Source organism: Alosa alosa, chromosome 21, assembly GCF_017589495.1.
Source record: "Alosa alosa isolate M-15738 ecotype Scorff River chromosome 21, AALO_Geno_1.1, whole genome shotgun sequence".
NCBI classification, from domain to species: Eukaryota; Metazoa; Chordata; class Actinopteri; order Clupeiformes; family Clupeidae; genus Alosa; species Alosa alosa.
The window spans coordinates 903,986-923,864 of NC_063209.1; the positions used below are offsets into that span (position 1 = coordinate 903,986).

The 19,879-nt window shown below is 39.7% G+C and overlaps 1 protein-coding gene and 1 pseudogene across 4 annotated transcripts in view; both read left to right on the forward strand.

Annotated features, from left to right (window-relative positions):
- Positions 1 to 616, forward strand: part of clk4a (CDC-like kinase 4a) — a 104,340-nt gene extending 103,724 nt beyond the window's left edge. For all 4 annotated transcript variants that reach the window (XM_048231890.1, XM_048231891.1, XM_048231892.1 and 1 more), the window contains one exon: positions 33 to 616. In XM_048231890.1, the coding sequence (XP_048087847.1) occupies positions 33 to 179 (147 nt within the window). In that variant the 3' untranslated portion in view covers positions 180 to 616. The remainder of the gene's footprint in view (positions 1 to 32) is intronic.
- Positions 617 to 16,126: 15,510 nt separating this feature from the next.
- Positions 16,127 to 17,531, forward strand: LOC125286622 (annotated as a pseudogene).
- The last annotated feature ends 2,348 nt before the right edge of the window (positions 17,532 to 19,879 follow it).

The window sequence follows — 19,879 nt, forward strand, 5'->3', positions numbered from 1 at the left end:
ATGTTGACTAAATTGTTGTCCACCACTTTCAGGAATACATGACCTCTAGAAGCCCAGAGCATCGCCAGCTTTTTGATCTAATACAAAGGATGTTGGAGTATGATGTGACCCAGCGCATCACCCTCAATGAGGCTTTGTCACATCCCTTTTTTAAGAACATAAGGAAAAGTAGAAAATGAAAGGCCTCAGGGTGATCTTTGATAAACTAGGCCAGTTGACAGATATATTCTCCTAGACAACAGACTTCTAAAGGCACTAAGGGGTAGGTATATTGGAAAACTTTACGTAAATCATTTTGCAGAAAGTGTATGCTGTGCCTTTTCATTTCATGTGGAATTTACTATTCATCCACTTAGTAATTCTGCCGTTAATTGTTTATTCTGTATCCACCACAATCAGTGAAAAACTGTTTTCTGAAGCACTTCAGTTGTTACTCCTGAAGATCATATTTGCCTCAGTTTGGTGGTCATGGTCATTGGGTGTCCTGCAAGGGCGGATGTTTTTATCCTGTATCTAAATGAACTCGTGTGTATAATGAGTAGCCTACTTGATATATTCTGTTTTCTGTGGCACATGTCAGGATTGGACTGTGACCATTAAAACTTTTCCAATAAAATAGCGGAATTGAGTATATTTCTTTCTGTGGGTCAGTGGATGAGCAGTGTGTAACTGTTTGTTGCTCATGTGGTTGATGTCACTAATTCTTTCAAGAAAATGAAATGCTTACAATCCTTTGGTCAATATTGTTTATTTCTTCTTTATTTGTTCTTTTGCACAGACCCTGTATATAGTTAACTTGTCTACACTGCTGATTCAATTGATAAAACAACATTCAACAATTTTGCCACTTTTTGGGATATTTTATCAGGCAACTAACTAGTTTTGTTATTATCTTCAAATTCATTTTAATGGTATAGCTCAGAGCTATTCAACTAGCGACCCGTTGGATTTTACCTCATGCCCGCCCGCAAATGAATTTCATTAAGACAGTAACTTTCCGGAAATGTTGTCATCTTTGCTGCCATCTTTAGGGGAAAGTCCGTAGGAGTCGATTGCCAAGTATGGGAGTAACACGCTCTGGAAATTGACAATTTCGTCGCCGTTAAAAAAAATAAAAAAAACATAGTCCAGTATTTCTTTTGAAATTAAAGTTGTATGGACTGGACTATGTTTTTGTTTTTTGTTTTTTTTAAACGGCGACGAAATTGTGAATTTCGGCAATCGACTCCTACGGACTTTCCCCTAAAGATGGCAGCAAAGATGGCAACATTTCCGGAAAGGTACTGGCTTGATGAAATTCATTCTGGACTCTCTATCCGACCACATAAAGACCTCGGGATACTTCGGTTTGGCTTTAGGGACCCTCTACTCACTACCACGTAAGTGTAATGTTGTTTGGAACTGTAGAAGAGGTATAAAAATAGCGTTTTGTAGCGTTTTGTAGTCAAATACCCATACTATTATATTTTATTCACCTGGTTTAACAACTACCACATGTTTATATAGCCTATATACTGTAGTCTAGGGCCCATTTTTTGTTGTCCCCCCAACGCCTACAGTATAACCCTATGGGGCAAATTCGGTATGTTGAAGTTATTTTCGCCATTAACAGGCCTATAAATGATATTATCAAAATTTGTCAGTATGTGAAAGGCAAAGGAAATATTTGTGCATATTTACCTTCGATTTCTTAAATGGCTCTGTAAAATGCCCATTGTAGTGAGTGATCACATCACCTAATCAGTCTCGGAGCAGTTTTTACATACAATGCTAGCGAAAAAGCTAACACTAGGATAAGACTTGCCTAACTTCAAACTTCATTAATTTCTAAAGCAATGTTAGAACTTTTTTGACAGATGGTATTACTCTAATTTCCCTATGGAATTTGTTATCATAAGTCGAAGAGAGAAATTGACATTTACCTCACACAATAGTAATTATTAGCCCTCCAGTTTTGTCTCTTGACCTTCTGCTCCCATACTTTCTTTCTGCCTTTTTTGAGTCATAGGGAATATTGTGCGACTGTTTTCCGCTTCCTGGTCTTGCACTACAGTCACACACGTAACAGTTCGGCATTTATATATATATATTATTATATAATTATTTATATATATATATATATATATATATATATATATATATATATATATATATATATATATATATATATTAATAATTTAGATATGTTTTCCTCTGTTCACTTTACTATGTCAATGGGGGTCTGCTGAATGTTTGGATGCAGGGTTCTAAATTAACACCTGCCAACCCGCCAAATGCGGGATAAAATAATTTTTGCCGGGTGTTAATAAAAACTTACTAGCCAGTTTGGCCGGTGATGTATGAGGCATTACATGCATGAAACATAAGGCTCTGTTCTCGGTCATTTATCCCCTTGGCAGTACTTCCTACATTTCCCATGAACACTGTGTCGTAATGCTGCGTAATGACATTTCAGACGCCAATTGGCTGCACGTATTGGTGGAGCGAGGGGGTGGCTTCGGGGGCTCAAGCCCCGAATCTTTTTTCAAAAGCCGGAATCTGTTTTCAATTTCCAACGATTCTAATTTCTAATTTAACTTCCCCTCGGTTTCTCTATAAATGTTACAAAATGTAGGCTACTATTACTGAGCAAATATCCCTTATTTTCAAAGCCCAATTGCCTATTCACCTTATTCAGCCCCGCCCATTTCTTTACATTCCACGTTGTCTTTAAACTTCCGGTCGGCTAGTTACGTCTATTTAGCTTCATTGGGATAACACGGCAGAAGAGGATAGACAGGCTAACTTGGGAGGAAAACGACAAATGCCATCAGGAGGTCAGACTGCAATATTGTACTTCGCTACCCAAGGCTATTCACCCCTACGGAGTGGGTAGACATATGCGGCAGTGGCCGCTGTATCGTATGGAGAAACTCGCAAATCCTTATCTGTTTGGTAACTATGGTAACTAGTTTAGAAAGCCATTACAGAACAGCCGCTCCAAAGTCAGTGTTTTCCTAACTTCAGATAGGAAAGGTGTATAACAGAAATGTCTTAAGTCACCAAAATCCTAAATAAACATTCCTAACTTAATGATGACCCATAACATATGATGCCAGTCATCTCGATAGAGCTCTGCTATCTCAATAGGCGTGTTCGACTTGAGGCAGATCTGTGCAGATCTGACTTGATGTGATGCATGCTGGGTTGAACACAATGCATACTGGGATGGACGCAATGCTTGCTGGTTAGAAATTCTGTCCGACTTCTGTCAGCCGGGGAGGGACTTACCACCGTGACACCATGTCACATGACCTTAAAATATCGCGGGAGTTTTACCTAGCGTTCATGGGCTTCGGAAAAACCTTTCTCCGAGTGAAAACATCATCATTCCGCGTCATTCATGTGTCACTTAATGTGTGAGTCAGAGATCGTAAACTGGGGCTAGATTTTGCTAACAGAGTGGCACAGTTAGGGGCTCGTCATCACTTTTGTTGTCACGTTGTAGTTCGTTTGTAGTCCATGTGGCCTTTCATGTCCAACAGTTTTAATGTGAACTTGGGAATTTGCCCTTTTTATCACTTGAAAAGCTGCATATCTTTCTTTCACAAGCATCTTACACTATATTTTAAGCAAATACAGTTGTTTGTTTAGGATTAGTGAGTGTATGTTTTAACCTTTGTTGTGGCCTCCGTGTTTGTCACACATTCGATGGCAAAGCACTTGAACACTTGCTGTCGGAAAAACAAAGGGGGCGGTCCTTGTCATTCCGAGGTGCTCTGAATGCACCCTTAGCCTGCAGTCAGATCTTGCAGTTGCCTTCCACGAGCTGCACGAGCTAAAACACGCCCTCATGACATCAGTTCAAAGCGGTTCAAAGACGTGATAGGGCCATTTGGGAGGAATGTCCTCATGACGATTTTGACGGGAGTCTCATGGTGCTTCCTTATGTTGGAATATGCGAAAATAAGCAGAAATCCTAAGGGATACCTTCTTATACGTGATTTCTGCAACAATGGTAGGCTAGCCTACTGAAAACGTTTGGATATTCTGTTATTTTCTGCTGTTGGTTAAATAGATAGACACACATATAGGGACAACACTTGATATTGAATTTATGTGCTACAAAGCAGGCCTGTTAAGGGACCGTTCGTTATTTAAAAACGGGGTCACCGGAGGGATTTTGAGTGCTTCCATTAAAAGTTGCATGACCCTCCCCTGCCTGCAAGAAAATTTTTGCATGACCCTCCAGCAGTCATTTCAAAAAAGACATGACCCTCCACGGCCAGGCGTCAATACCTTCCGCCCACGCTATAGAGCGCTATGAAAACACATCGACTTAAACAATCGTTCTCAACTCACCCTCTGCTTTCTGATCTTACACATCACACTTCACCAAGATGGTGGCCATTTCAGTAGATTTACTCACTAACATTGTTGTGGAAACACAATAAGCATGGAAACTAAATGCACACTTCCTGCAACTGCATTAGCCTACTTGAAATAATTTACTCCTCTAGTAAGTATTCACATGAAATAAAACAATAAAACATTGAGACCATTCAACAAAGCACACTGGGTAATAACAAATTCAACACATGAACTTGTTGCTGTGGACTCGTCTCTAGGCTTCCTCAGTCATTGTAAAACTCAATTTCTCAGACAAGCGTCAATTTGGGAGCTTGCTACACTCCTTCCTTCTCAAATGACTTGAAAAGACCGTTTGCACAATTTCACAAATAATCACAGGGACCGAAAAATACCTAACATGCCAACTTTTTCCGGGTTTAGGCCTATCATTTTAACTTTTCCCCGCTGTCTTGCCGTTTTAATATTTTCCCGTAGAATATCCCATATTACTGTAATACTCTCACATTAGTCCTGCATTCTGGCCTGTCTCTGTGTTGTCCTGTTGTTACCCCTTGCCCTTCCAGAGAAACAGATGTATTCAAATCATCGTTTTGCTTGCTTGAATGCGAACTCAGAGTGATGTTAACCTACAGTAGGCCTATTTAAGTTAACAACGTGGTTGTTGTGAGAGCACGATTCATTGGCGCTTGCAGTGTTCGGCCGTAGCCTATGTCTACGTGCGCACCTGCCAGGCTAAGAGCCAAAGAAATCCCCCTGTATATTCACTCCAAGTTGGCCTACCATAACTTACCAACTCTAGCCTACACTGTAGACCATAAACTGGCTATTTATATGACCAATGTATTTGTATTCTGTATTCTGCTTTATGAAGCAGAATTACGCACTGCTACTTGGAACGTAACACATTTTTGTTGGCAGGAGAGAGAATGACAGCGATTAACAAATTGCACTTGTTGCTGGTTACCAATAAATAGGGCCTACTATATATTTTTTGCAAACAACAAAAACAGAAAGGATGGAGACAGCAAATGCTTGTCAAAACGTTAGGAGCTGGATGTGTGGATGAATGAAGCACAAGTATGCTTTATAAGCATGCACACTGTTTAAAGTTAGGCTAGGCTACACCGTAAACTACAAGTAAACCAAAGTTAGCTTTTTTAGGGCTGGATAAAGTTGACCAAATGGATATAGGCTGTTAAGCGTGAATAAAGTAGGCTACTTTGTTGCTCCAACCCTTCCAACGTTAATGGGGACGGATGTTTTCCGTATTTTGCGTGAGAAATCTCCCTTATTTTCATTGTTCAATGTTGACAGAGCTATGGAACAAAAGAGAACGTTATATGGCGACAGAAATCAACAATCAAACAAGCCACTTTGGTTTTTTGCTGTTTTCATTAATACAAAAGATGGGTGACCCCCACCCCTCCTAGACAAAAAAAAAATAGGTGACCCTCCCCTCAACAAAGAATAAAAAGACATGACCCTCCCCTATTTTCCTCCGGTGACCCCGTTTATAAATAACGAACGGTCCCTAACTGTATGACAACAGTGGTTTCTTTAAACTACATCATAAGAATTTATTTCGTCATCATGCTCATTTTAATGAGTAAGAATGAAAGTTATGCTGTGTTTATTGCAAACAAAATTCCGCGATGTCTCCCGCGAGTCACGTCAGGCAGACTGTAGCTGTCTGTCCGGGATGAGCTGCCCTCTGTTGTAGCTCCTCCCGGCTAGCCTCTGAAGATCACGTTTACGTAGAAAGCCAGACCAAGTCAGATCTGCCTCAAGTCGAACACGCCTATTGCCAGAGCCGAGATGTAGCGGTTTACGTCATAAACCTGGCAGGAAAGTTCAGAGTGGTGCAGTCAGTTTAAACAGCAAGCAGGTAAGAAACAATAATGTCAAGACATTAGGCTATACTGTACCCCGGAATACAAAAATAAACTTCAGAAAGACAAAGTTTGTTATACTGTATTTATAGAGTCTCAATGACCGAATCATTAGATGTACCTGTTGTCAGTTGAGTTCGTTCAATTCATTTAGGCTAGTAGCCTAGGCAAATATGAAACGGAGATGTAACGTGGCTACGTGAACTTCCATGTTTCATGCATTTTAGGGCAAAAATACCATGGGATTGATGTGTTCTCCTTTTGGGGAACGTAATCAATTGCGGACGTGCAGACAGCTCAGACACAGAGCGCATATAGCCTAGGCCTAGGTTAGGTAACTTTCACTTTCTAGAGCGCACATTCATTACGTAATGCTTCATACCAAAACAACGATCAAACATTATCAAATGTATTGTGGAGAAACGGGGGAATTGACTGACACCACTTACAACGCAGGTGGTGGCGATCGGTAATTAACAGCAATGGCTGTGTTCAAACACCTGAGCCTAATGAACTGATCGTTTTTAAGGGGGGGAGGGTTGCTGGGTTTTTTGTGGAGACTGGAATCACGCCGTAGGGAGCACTGGGTTCGCATGGACTTTGGGGACTTGAGGGTTAGAATCGTTCGTGGTCGGCTAGCACCACCGGCACTGAAGATACCGGGGAACCACTTATTGGCCCGGAGGAAGACAGCGGGGCTTTGGATTTAAGGTAGCCAGAATCCAGTGTTGGGGAACGCCATGCGAGCTACCCTGAATGTGCGTGTGACCAAAGACACATTTTTTATAACATAGGCCTACAATGGTTTTACTTGTGTAGTGCTTCTTTACTGAATATAACGAGTTCAAAGTTAACATTCTAGGTAACTTCGCATTGTCCGCTTCAGCACTAAATTGAGGACAGCAACACACATGAGCTGCACCTCTCACAGAAGAAACGCGCTACAACTACATGCCTTTATAAGTTGATATTTAATTGGTTTGTTTTGTTCACTGCACGTTGCTCCGAAGCCCCTTTGGTCTGACTCGTCAATAGCCTAATCCAAAAATGTCCCTTTGGGTCTACAGCCCAGTATAGTTTGAAATCTCTTTGTTCCATTAAAATTAATCCCATTCTTCCGACAGCTCAACCAAAGGCTATTTTAGATCACCTCCTTCACCTCTTGTACAGTAAGAATCAACAATGAGATGCCAAGTGCAAAGACAATGACAAGCTTGGGACTGAAGCCATGCAGTCTCGGCTTAGATTTAAACACAGCAGGCCGTTACAGCAAGACAGTGAGCCAATCCTAATATCATAGGAAAACAGGTGGGGCTGTGTCATTAGGCTGATTGCCACTGACACCAGCTACTGTTACATACAAGACTTAAGTGTCTCAATTAAATCAATTAAATGTGACAATATCGCACTGGGCTCCGCACTGCGCCTCTGTGCAAAGAACTTCAGCTCGCGGCGCCCCCTCTTCCTTCCCTCATCACAAAGTGTTTTCCACCAAAAGCTGTCACCGGTCCGCACGTCTGTTGTAACTGTGTTGACTCATGGGCGTAGGTTTAGGGTGGGACGCTAAGGACTAGTCCTAATCAAAATTTTAAGATGACAAAATTGTCCCCACCAATATTTTAGCGAACTTATTTGTACTGCTGATCATTCCGACAGCCAGCACGACAATACAAGAAACGTCAGGGTTATCTGACACGCAGGCTACACGCATGGAGAATGCCAATGCACAGGCTACTTTGCAGTGGCAGTCAAGCGAGCAGGTGTGTCAACGACAACGTTAAGTTACCAGGGCTGTCTGCCAATACATACCCCATAAAAGGCCAAAGTAAAACATTTTGATATTGAATATGACTGACAGAGCATTCAATTCGGCACCCGTGGCCTAGGCTACTGGTTAGCGCTTCGGGCTTGTAACCGGAGGGTTGCCGATTCGAACCCCGACCCCTCATTGCTACCCAAGCGCTGCTGTTGTTGCCGGCAGCTCACTGCGCCGGGATTAGTGTGTGCTTCACCTCAGTGAGTGTTTCACTAATTCACGGATTGGGATAAATGCAGAGATTAAAATATACTTATACGTACAATTAACCACATTATAATCAATAGGCCAAAAATCATAATTGTGTATCTGTGCCGAATTTCGTAATTCAAGTCCAGTGTAGAACTGAATAAGAAAATCATAAGGCTGTATATCTTGAACTTCCAGTATGTGAGAAACTTGACTTGCCTTAATATCTCCAACCTCAAGTATGCAACTAATAAGGAAATATAATTGTTATTTAATTAAACAAGGTGAACTTCTCCCCACTGTGCAATGCAGAAAAGGATGCTACAAGGAAGGGAATTCAAACACACTCAACACCTTACCATCTATTGATGTCATTGTGGTTCATTGAGATATCTGACATTTTTTCTGTTAATTGGCTTGGATACAAAAGGACATTGTTGCCTTTGTCGGTGTCCTTATGTGAACTTGCACAGGTAACCTTGCTCATCTTTACTTGCGTACAACTTCACACCAGTGCTTCAGGGCAGCCGTGGCCTACTGGTTAGCGCTTCGGACTTGTGTCTGGAGGGTTGCCGGTTCAAACCCCGATCAGTAGGCACGGCTGAAGTGCCCTTGAGCAAGGCACCTAACCCCTCACTGCTCCCTGAGCGCCGCTGTTGTTGCAGGCAGCTTACTGCATTAGTGGGTACCTCACTGTGTGTTCACTGTGTGCTGAGTGTGTTTCACTAATTCACAGATTGGGATAAATGCAGAGACCAAATTTCCCTCACGGGATCAAAAGAGTATTTATACTTATACTTATACTTCAGACCAGAGCTGATGCTTAAGCAAAGGCCATCACTGAAAAGCTGTGAATGTCGTTGAACACAGCTGTTCTCACATTAGCTGATTGCGATAAACATTAACCATTGTTGCCTAATTACCAATTATTCATCAAGTAACTTTTTTTTGTGTTTTTCACATAGTATTTTGCAGTAGTTTTAAAATACAAAAATACACACCAATAAAGTATTTTGATACAAAATACAGAGCCATTTCCTTCAACCCAATAAAATAAAAATTACAAAATACTATTTTGTATTTGAAATACATATTACATGTTTCAGAAATCTTGACATGTCTAAGTTTTGGGTTGCAATATACAGGTAGTGGGCTCTCTGTTCATTTTAATGAGTAGGCCTAAGCCTAAAGTTACAGCATTTCTATCACAATTGACCAGACTTTGACCTTTGGTCTGCTTTTAACAAAATTCTGGCTATGATTGTTCCTTGTATTGCATCATGAGCCATCACTGTGCCTATTGCATTCTACTGTTGTTAGCCTTAAGCCTAGCTCAGTCATTATGTTATACCACATCACCCTCCATTAGAAGTGCAATGAGCTGCATTGAGCATAATAAACTGCATTTAGAATTCCAAATTCATATTTCTAGATATTTTGGTGAAAGTAACTCAAAAGTAATACAATAGTAGTGTAATGCCTTACAATTCAGAAACATATTATAATGTAACAAATTATTTTGAAATGACAGTAATGAGTAATACATAATACGATTTTGAATTAACTTGCCCAACACTGATGACAACCATCACTTTCTATGTATGTCTGTGTTTGTGTGTGTGTGTGTGTGTGTGTGGAGGGTCAATCAAATTCTATGATTGCCACTGATGTGAATGATCTCACAAATCACACAAACCAAATCAAGTTCGAAAAAAAATCGCAAAAGTATTGAAATTGAGATTCTTCACTTAGTATTGGTATTGAAACACTAATGTTGGTATTGTGACAACAGGAGTTGGGGATGTGTCCCCACCAAAGCTGAGACCAAACCTACGCCCTTGTGTTGACTGAAGGGATTGTGTGTTTCTAGTTAAATAAAACGGATATGCAGTAGGCTATGTGAGTGTGTGTATATGTGAATATTTTCCTTATTTATTGATGTCATAAGCATGCTTTATAGGTAGCCTAAGTTAAGTTTATGCTAACATAGCCTAGCATTATTAACTTAAACTCGTCTCTCTTCTCGCATCTGTTGAACCCTCTTTTCATCTTCTGAAATTATCGATGCTCATTAAAACGCATATAAGTCAAGCAGCTATTTCAAGCAGCTACTGTTACAATTAAATCAATTAAACGTGACTATATCACACTGGGCTCCGCACTGCGCCTCTGTGCAAAGAACTTCAGTTCAAGGGCCCTCTCTCCTTCCCTCATCACAAACAAAGTGTGGGCACGGAGCAACAACAACCCGCGCCTTGCCGTGCGGCTGCAGTCTACTTGGAAGCAGCGGGGAACATAGGACCCTTTTTGACCCGGGTAACATAGGGATCCGTGAGTGCGTGTGTGTACAGTACGTGTGCGTGTGTGTTGGACTATCGTTCGGCTAAGGCCACCACAGCTGTGTATATTCCTTTTAGCGTCTGACTTTATCACGTGTGTATTGAAAGTGCCTGTTTTTCTAAGTAACTAGCCTAGTAGTGTGTGGAGTGTGTTTCTACGTGGTATTTGTTACTGGAGAAGTGTGGCGTTGACTTTTATTATTGCAGTGTTGAATTGATGAATTGTAGCCTGTCTTAGCGTAGGCCTATTACCCATTCACGTGTGCTCTTAATTTTATTCAGACCTATTGTGATTACCTAATGTTGCGTGTTGCTGTTTGGCCAATGTGGGCCACTTTTAGGACTTGTTAAAGTAAATAAAGATCATTGTTATTTCCTTCAGACCGCCTGTAATGCTCAGTGTTTTGACCGGACCAGACTGGGTTAATTAAAGGTGGTGGCAGCAATATTCGCTGGTCACCGTGGTGAGTTACTAGCGTCACTAGGCGCTAAACTTTATTACAGTATCATGACGTGTTGTCACAAAGACTTACTCCAATTAGAAAATCGAAACCAAAATCATGTAAGTGTAAGTGTTCTCTCATTGACGCCTGTAGGCCTATAAGGAAAATGCGATTTGATTTCAGTTTGTAAAATGTACCCCCAACTGAATTAGTCCCCCTATGTGAAGCACTGAAGGGGGGAATCCCTTCATCCCCCCCCCATTCATTCATGAAAAATGAATTTTAAGCCCTGGATTAAAATTAGCTTCATGTGTTCCACTGAACATTATAATAAGTGGGTTCACAATGTGTGGGGCTGTGCTAAACCTGACCATACTTTGGCCAGGGTTCAAAGAAAAAATGTATTGAGACAAGGTAGCATCCCATCAGGGTTATTTAAACATAGTATACTAGCCTATAATATGCAAACCATAACTCATAAAAAACGCTTAATTAACTAAGTGCATGCTGATCAGATAGACCCAAAGTGGCAGTCAGATATACCTTGAGTCTCACATTTTTAAAGTCTCAATGAATCCATTAGTTTACATAGAATTCACTAGAAGTCATTATTTAAGGGGTTATTTTTTTTTTAAATTCTGCCGGGGGGCATGCCCCCGGACCCCCCTAGTCTTCCTGTGTGTGACACTGGGCTAAGCCCCCAATGTTTCAAATTCCTGGCTGCACGCAGTTTGCAGTGAAACCAGCGCGAGAGACCATGGAAATGAACGGAGCGTCTACTATAAAACACAAGGAAAAAGAAGAATGAACGGAGCCAGTAAGGATCCCTTGGAATGGGAGCTCTTCTTCCCCCGCCTGCACCTCTTCACCATTTTCTGTTCCGTTTTGATGTATCCCTTTGGCCCCGGTCTAAAAAAATGTCGCTGGCACTAGACCTTACTTGACACGCGGGACGCCGAACAGGTACAAAATGGGATGATTTTGTCAACTAAACCTTTGTCAGAAATGTGTCAGCAAGCTCTAAGCAAGGGCCTTACATTTGTACCCCATTGACACCATTGTAGACTTAAAAAAGTTCTGTCGAACTCTGAGACTGAGAATTCTTCAGTTCCACCAATGAATCCGACCCTACCGTTACAGCCACACAGGACACTGGGACGCGAGACCTATTTAGTAACAAATCGACATAAAACATAATTTTGAGGTTGCGGTACTTATCATGTCTTATCATGGCTTTTAAGGCACTGTTGTATTGCATTGAAAGTCTATAAACGTAGAGGTTTTTACATGCGAGTGCTTCTGTTCGTTTGTAACCTTTGCATCCTTTCCTGTAGCTGTCCTGCAGAGTTCACTTCAGTCCAGTGTTGCCCCCAATAACACTACCAGTGCTTAATGGCACACTGCATCAACAAGCACATCAAACCCACCACATGTTACTGTTTGCAAAATGATTTTGTTTCTATTTAAAAGTATGCAGTTATTTATCTGTTTGTTTGTTGATATTTTGCCTTGGTTTGGTATCTTAATAAAAGTTGTAATTATTGACCCTTGTGTTGTTTTTCGGGAAAAGGAGTGTGCATGTATACTTGCATACATGTGTGAGTCTATATGGGAAGGTTAATGTCCAGCAGACTTGAGGATGCCTGGGTGCAGTGCACATCAAAGGTATATGATATATGGAACAAGGTGTATGGAAGTCAGCCAGCAGGAGGCAGTAGATCTAAACAGTGCTGCTGGGATCAGCCCTTGTCTGAGGTCAGACCTCAGCTAGTGAAATTGTCAGGAGACCAGTTGAAGCTCCTGCATGACTGTGTTCATATAGTCAGAATTCAAAAAAGGCCCTGTGTTTACCTTATGGTCTAAGCAGTGATTTAAAGGGAGACCTCAATAAAGGCCTTCAAACAATGTGCATATTATTTAGGACAATATACAAGTAATATACAGCTGTAAACAAGGGAATGTATATAAAGTGCAATATAATGGTGCAAGCAACAGTAATGTGCATCAGGTATATGGAATGTGATGAGTATTATGTGGTGAAGCAGGTACAGTTGGAGAACAGGCATTATGTAAATGTGAGGGAAGAAGCTGCTGCATGTTATACAAATACAGTGACGTTGCAGTGTTTAGCTGTCAGTGGATTTGCCATGCATTATTGTACATATGGTAGCTTCCATCCACCACATTTAACTGAGAACTGGCTTTTGTACTTTGCTTTATTGCTGTGTTTTTGTTAGTAGGCAATGTGCATACATACATTTTTGATGGTGAAAGAGTCAATAATGTGTGTTCACACTCTTTCACATAAATATGTGTCTTAAACAGGTTTCAACAATTTCAAAGGTTTGATGTATGGATTCAAAAAAGCACTTTTGTGGATTCTTTGATGTGTCTAGCGGTCCTTTAGCAGAGATGCTCAACATCAGTAGGCTTAGGCCTACCTTGGCCTCTTCCCGTTCTGCTGTGACAGATGTACTGCCATAGACTGTATAAATATGCCCCAAAAATGCCAGGCACGAATATGAGTGTATAGCCTATGGTTATGTTTGCTTAGCAGACACTACTCATTGAAAGCAGCTCAACATATCAGGGGTGGCTTATTCATTTAAGCAGATTATGCAGTGCTTAAACAAAAATAAAAAAGGGAAATACATTTTTTAAGTCTCAATTTGTGAATTTATTTTCTCAAAACTCATGAGAAGTCCACATACTGTGTATTTTGTCATGCCCCCAGGCACCACATAATTTTTCAGTATAGCTTGTTTTCAACCACCAGCCATAACTGTTCTGTGGAGTAGAATGTGTTTATGAGGGACAAATTGCCATTTTATGGGCGTCTCTCCTTCTTGAATTAGCCTACGAGTTATTTATTACTGTAACCTTCAACCTCTTTTAGATGAGTATTGTGGAGCAAAGTAACAGACAGATGATTGCAACAGGTATGTTTAAATTTTCAGTTCCATCTTAACATTGTGTAACTATAATATTCATTGTAGATAAACATTCTGTTTCATTAATGACTTGCCGTTGCTCAGTTATCGTTCTCAGAACCTTTACAGTAATTAGTTATCTAAATCAAAATGTATGTTATAACTGTACTTATGGTATTATTGCCAATGAGGAGGACATCTGTGGTCTTTTAAAGGTGTTAAAAATGTTTAAATAAAAAAGGTGATATTCACTTATTTATTCAACTATTAAATCCACATAAACACAGATAGGGATTGTGTTTGGAGCAATATCCTGTCTATTGTTATGTTGCTATCTGTTCTTTACTTAACATATTAACACATATTACACTCCGTATATTGGCATACTAATGAACTAAACCTTACATACCACATCACTGCATTAGTGGTTTGAAAGCCATTTATTTTGACCTGGCTCCATGCCCGCTACAGGCTATAAGCCATTTTGTTGCTAATACAAACAACGGTCTTGCTCAAAATTCCTCCGATTAACATATTTTTGCTCCCAAATGAAAGTTTGAAGTTATCATTCATAAACAGGTTACATCTTAAGTTGTTTTTATTATGGATTATTCCTTTAAAGCAGTTCAGACTGTATATTGTATACACGGTATAGGTTTACAAAGTGTTGCAGGAAAAGGGAAGGAGAAGCCCTGGGAAGCGTGATTTGCAATTTACAAGGATTTGCGGGAGGAAGGAATGGAGAGGACTTGAGGGGCGGGTTTTAGTTTATTTTGGATAGCAGGTGGCAAGATCATGCAGCATCATAGTTTTATGGCATGTTGTAAAGTATTAAACTATAAAAGTGTCAAATATTACACAATATTCTAGTGCTGTGCACAGGGCTCCGAATCGGTTCAAGGAACGAAAACGAAAACCGAAAACGAACGGAATTTTACGAGGAGCGGAAACGGAAACGAAAACAAAATGGTCTTCAACTGTTCCGGAACAGAAACGTTATTCTGAAATCCACAAAACCGGTTAATAACGGTTTTTTTTCGTTCTCTATATATTTTATAAAATTTCGCAAAAGCATATCCTATGCCAGGGAGACTATTTCCAGTTGTGCGAAAAACAAGCCCGCATCTACACTGTTAATGTGAGATAACAAGCTGCTATGTAGCCAACTACTGTTGGCGAACAGCCTAATAATTTGATTTCTGCAGTTTGAAAAAAAAAAACAAATAAATGGACCTTTGGTCCAAATGTGTATATTTTGTCTTACTGTTGTAATGTAACCTATCCGTCTGCCACTTCGGATCTTAGGCCAGCTCGTAGCGTAGGCTACTGAAACTGATTTGGAAATTGTTTGTAGCCTATGCGTAATAGCCTATTTTGCCTGTCCAAGCTTTGTCGTTTTAAAGTCGGGATTTGAAATGTTTGCGCAATTATAGCCTATTCTATGTAGAAGAATTAAACAAGAAATTTGAGATTGGCCTTGTTAGCAACAGACAGGTTCGTTTATAAACAGGGTTGGAATTATAGCGCAAGCCTTTGAAGATCTCCCAATGGATAAAACTTAGGTTACAACCAGGTAAGGAGTTTAGCACGTATCCAGAAATATTTTTGATAAGAAATTATTTATAGGCATAGGTTAGGCCTATAATAAGTCTGTAGGCTATGGGATGGATAGCCCATCTGAATGTTTTTGGATGCCGCCTGTGATTTATTATTTTTGGGCATAGCTACGATATAGGCTAAATCAAGAGGAAATAATGAGTATGTCTATTCTAAGGTAAAGTCCACAAAAATAGACTTGATAGGCCCGCCAAACACTGCCAGAACTTTAAGAACGAACGATATTTTGCGTTCCGAACCGGTTCAGGACCGATATGTTGGTGGCGGAACGCATGCAAGAACGAAAACGTTAAACATAGGCCTACCTGAACCGTTCGGAACGGAACGTTTGAAAAATAATTTCGTTTTCAAGCCCTGGCTGTGCATTACTAACAGTCTGCTGTTTCTTCTCCACAGTAGTGAATGGTGTTATCAAGTAGGCTACAGTAGACATTAAGGGAGCAAGACATGTCATGACCTTTAAGACTGTATCACTTAGTCAAATTCAAGTTCTCACCTTTGCATACTTATCTGACAAGTAAGTGGTCTCTCAAAAAGGTCAAATTTATACCAAATGTAGTTTACTCTATTTGTGTGTTGATTTTCAGATTTTCACAAGAGAACAGAACTCAGCATTAATCATTATCCACTCTGTGTTGTCTTTTAGAAGGGAATACCCATGGCATACATGTGAGTAACAAATATTGTGTTTTATTGATTATTTCATTGATATTTTGGATAATGTACAAAGTACATATCACTTACGATTACAAAAAATAATTTTCAGCAACATCATAACGGACCCGTTAAAAGCCCTTACTCTGACAAAAGGAGGAAGTTGTGCTTGTTACAGATTTAACACAATAAGAGAATATCTTCATGATGAGCATTGGAAACATCACGATGAAAGTTCACATGATGCAAAAAATCAGACGATGGAGATTTGGAGAGGAGAATAGAAACAAAGTCAACAAAACTATTTTGATGGTGGGTGAAACAGGATCAGAAGACCACTCTCCTCAACACCATAATCAATTACATGATAGGAGTGAAGTTTGAAAATAAAGTGTGGTTCGAGATTACAGAGGAGGATAGTGAAAACCAATTTATATCCCAAACATCGGCTGTCACAGTGTACGAGGTCCATGTTGAGACGCAGCAAACCTCTTTGACTATAATAGACACCCCAGGGTATGGAGACACACGAGGTGTGGACCATGACAAAGCCATTGCTGACCATTTGTGTGACCTGATTGAGTCGTATGAAGGAATTGATAGAATTGATGCAGTTGGTCTTGTGGTCAAATCAACTCAGAATCGACTGTCGGATGTCCAGCGTTGCATCAATTCAGTTCTGTCCTTATTTGGCAAAGATATAGAAGATAACATAGTGATCCTCATTACACACTCGGATGGACTGCCCCCTACAGGTGGTCTTAATGCCAACTTGAGGCATGCCTACGTGACTTTACTGGAAACATTAACAAAGTGAGTGAGGAGGAGAAAGAACTGAAGAAGATCAATGATATTGTGAAACTGAAGGAAATAAATGATAGGGTTCCAGCTAGCAAGGTTTCAAAGGGATTTGGGGGGAAAGTTTGTCTTTAAATTATAATACAGATCAGTATTTCTGAAATGTTACATTGATCATAATCAGTACATTAGATAATTATCAAGGCATCACCATTTGTACATGTCCTGTATGTGAGATTGCAGTATTGCCATTATTACCAAATATAACCGGTATAGCTTAAAAGACCTTGTCCAGATTCATAGACCTTGCCTGTTTATCAACATATAGGCGAGTACATTAATTTTTGTTTTGTTTGATTGTAAAGATCACAAATTATGATAACATACTATTTTGCAATGATCTGTGGCCAAACAAGCTGCTTATAATTTCTATAATCTGGGTTCTTTTTGATGTCAGATACTGTAGCTAGGTGGCTGACGTCAGATCCAAACACAGCTTGTAAATGCACTTCAATAAAGCTGTTTAACGAAATGATCCAGTATTTTTTTTTGTAATTATTACGTGCATGTTGTTTTTGTATAGTCTCCAACGTAGTAGGCCTAGATGGTAGTGTCGTTGTGAGATCACTGTGCTACCAATCTCTTAGAAAAAATGAGGAGCCGCACAAACAAGGTGTAGTGAACATTTCATCTGTCAGGAACAAGTACGCCGAAATAGCTATTGTTTACAACAGTCTTTTTGAAGGGGATGCGTTGGCCAAATAATATTAAAAAGATGCACAACAAATGGCTATGGTTTGTCAACAAAAACGTTGTCTAGAGTATGCATCAATAATCGACAAACAAACGCTACCTACCCTGTTTTTCGTGCTAAACGTCACTGAAGCCTAGTTGATTGATGGATGACATCTTCCTTGCAACAGTGTGGATGTCTGAGACCTGGGCGATGTTTGAGCATCTTGTAATGTTAATAACAAATGCACCTTCCTGTGTAGACTACAGTAAGGAGCCTAACTTGTGAAAGTTAAGTGTGTTTCTATGGGGAAATGTTTTGGATATCATACAAATGATGGTCATATGAAGGACAGACATACACACGAGGCATTTAATCAATGATATACTGTACCAGCTTGGCTTTTTATGTAAGATTGCCTTTTATGTAGGTACATTGTAAAAGCCAAGCTGGTATATCATTGATTAAATGCCTTGTGTGTATGTGTCCTTCATATGACCATCATTTGTATGATATCCAAAACATTTCCCCATAGAAACACACCTAAGTAGCAAATTGTTGCAACACTATGGAAGACAAAGCTCTTATTTCTTTCCCAAAAGTTTTAGTTGTTGTTCCACGAGTTCAGGTTTAGAAACTTTTGCTAATATGTTCCACTCACCGTGCTATTACTAACACTACTTCGGCCAGCAAGACTGCGGGGATATGCTGTTTTGTGTGCTGGTAGAGGATTCTGTAATCACATTGTTGCACAAGCCACACACTCAGGTAAACGTAACCTAACCAGTTGGTCATTAAAAGAGTGAAATCCACATTATATATGCCCTATAAAAGGTTAGTGTCAAAGTATCAACAAGAAACATATTTTATTGAAAAACTTGTGGAAATCATAGAAATACACAACATAGAACAATACATGAACACCCAAAATATAAACACAATGAGCAAACTATAAACCAATTATATATAATTGTACAATTATACAATTAATAATAACAGCAAGTTGGAAAGAAAAATAAAAGCAACAAATAAATACATTTGAAAATGTTTAAATATACCCATTACTATGAGGGTTGTTATACAATGCCATTATAATAATTTGTCACATATCTGAACATTATTTTCCATGATAATGACTGGGAATAATAGTAAAGTGATGGCTCTCATATAGCAGAAAGCCCCAAATGTAATTTTACACACTGTATGCTCCATCACAAAGTGCTTGTGGCTAAAATAATTATTAGGATTAGCTTAATGTATTTTTTAATTTGATGGGTTTAATAACACATCAAGGGGTCCTTGGCCAGAACCTAGTGGTATTCGGATTCAATTTGTGAATTTTTCAAATTGTGGTGACTTACTGGAAATTATGTAATTTGTGGTAATCTACTCTTTCACACAAAACAGCAGAAGCCTAGTGCTGCTGTAATGACGTGCTTATTTATAACAATTTTGCCTGAGAGGAAAAGATACGGTAACTTACAGGCAACACTAGCCAGAGACATATTGTAACCGTGTTACAGTAATGCAGTTGTATGTGTCTTTTAGCGGTAAGGGCACCATACTGCTAAAGACACATGCAGTTGCATTACTGTAACATGGATACAGTATTTCTCTGGCTACAGTGTTGCCTGTAAGTTACTGTAAAAATACAACAAAAAGTCTAACAGTGGGGCTTACCAATTACGAAATATTTTATTACCTTATCAAAATTAGTCAGGGTTTAACTGTACTAATCAGACCACAGCCCCACACAGTGGCGAACCCATTTATGACAATACACATATTAATTTCAACATAAAATAAGCTAAACAGCTGACTAACTGCATAAGCTAGTGCCTCAGCTGATGTTGTGTCTGATAGAACATATTTAAATAAAAAAATATTTGACTGAGGTGGTCTTAGATAAAAATAGGTTTTATTTCATATATTTCAAACAGAGTAACAAAAGTAGTTATTGATATATGTAATTAGTGAATATAGTGCATCAATTAGGCCAGGGGTGGGCAAACTGCGGCCCGCGGGCCGGATCCGGCCCGCCAAGCACTTTCATCCGGCCCGCCGAGCATTTCATTTGGTTATCAGGCTGCTCGGTATTTTTTTTCCTGCGATAGTTGGTTA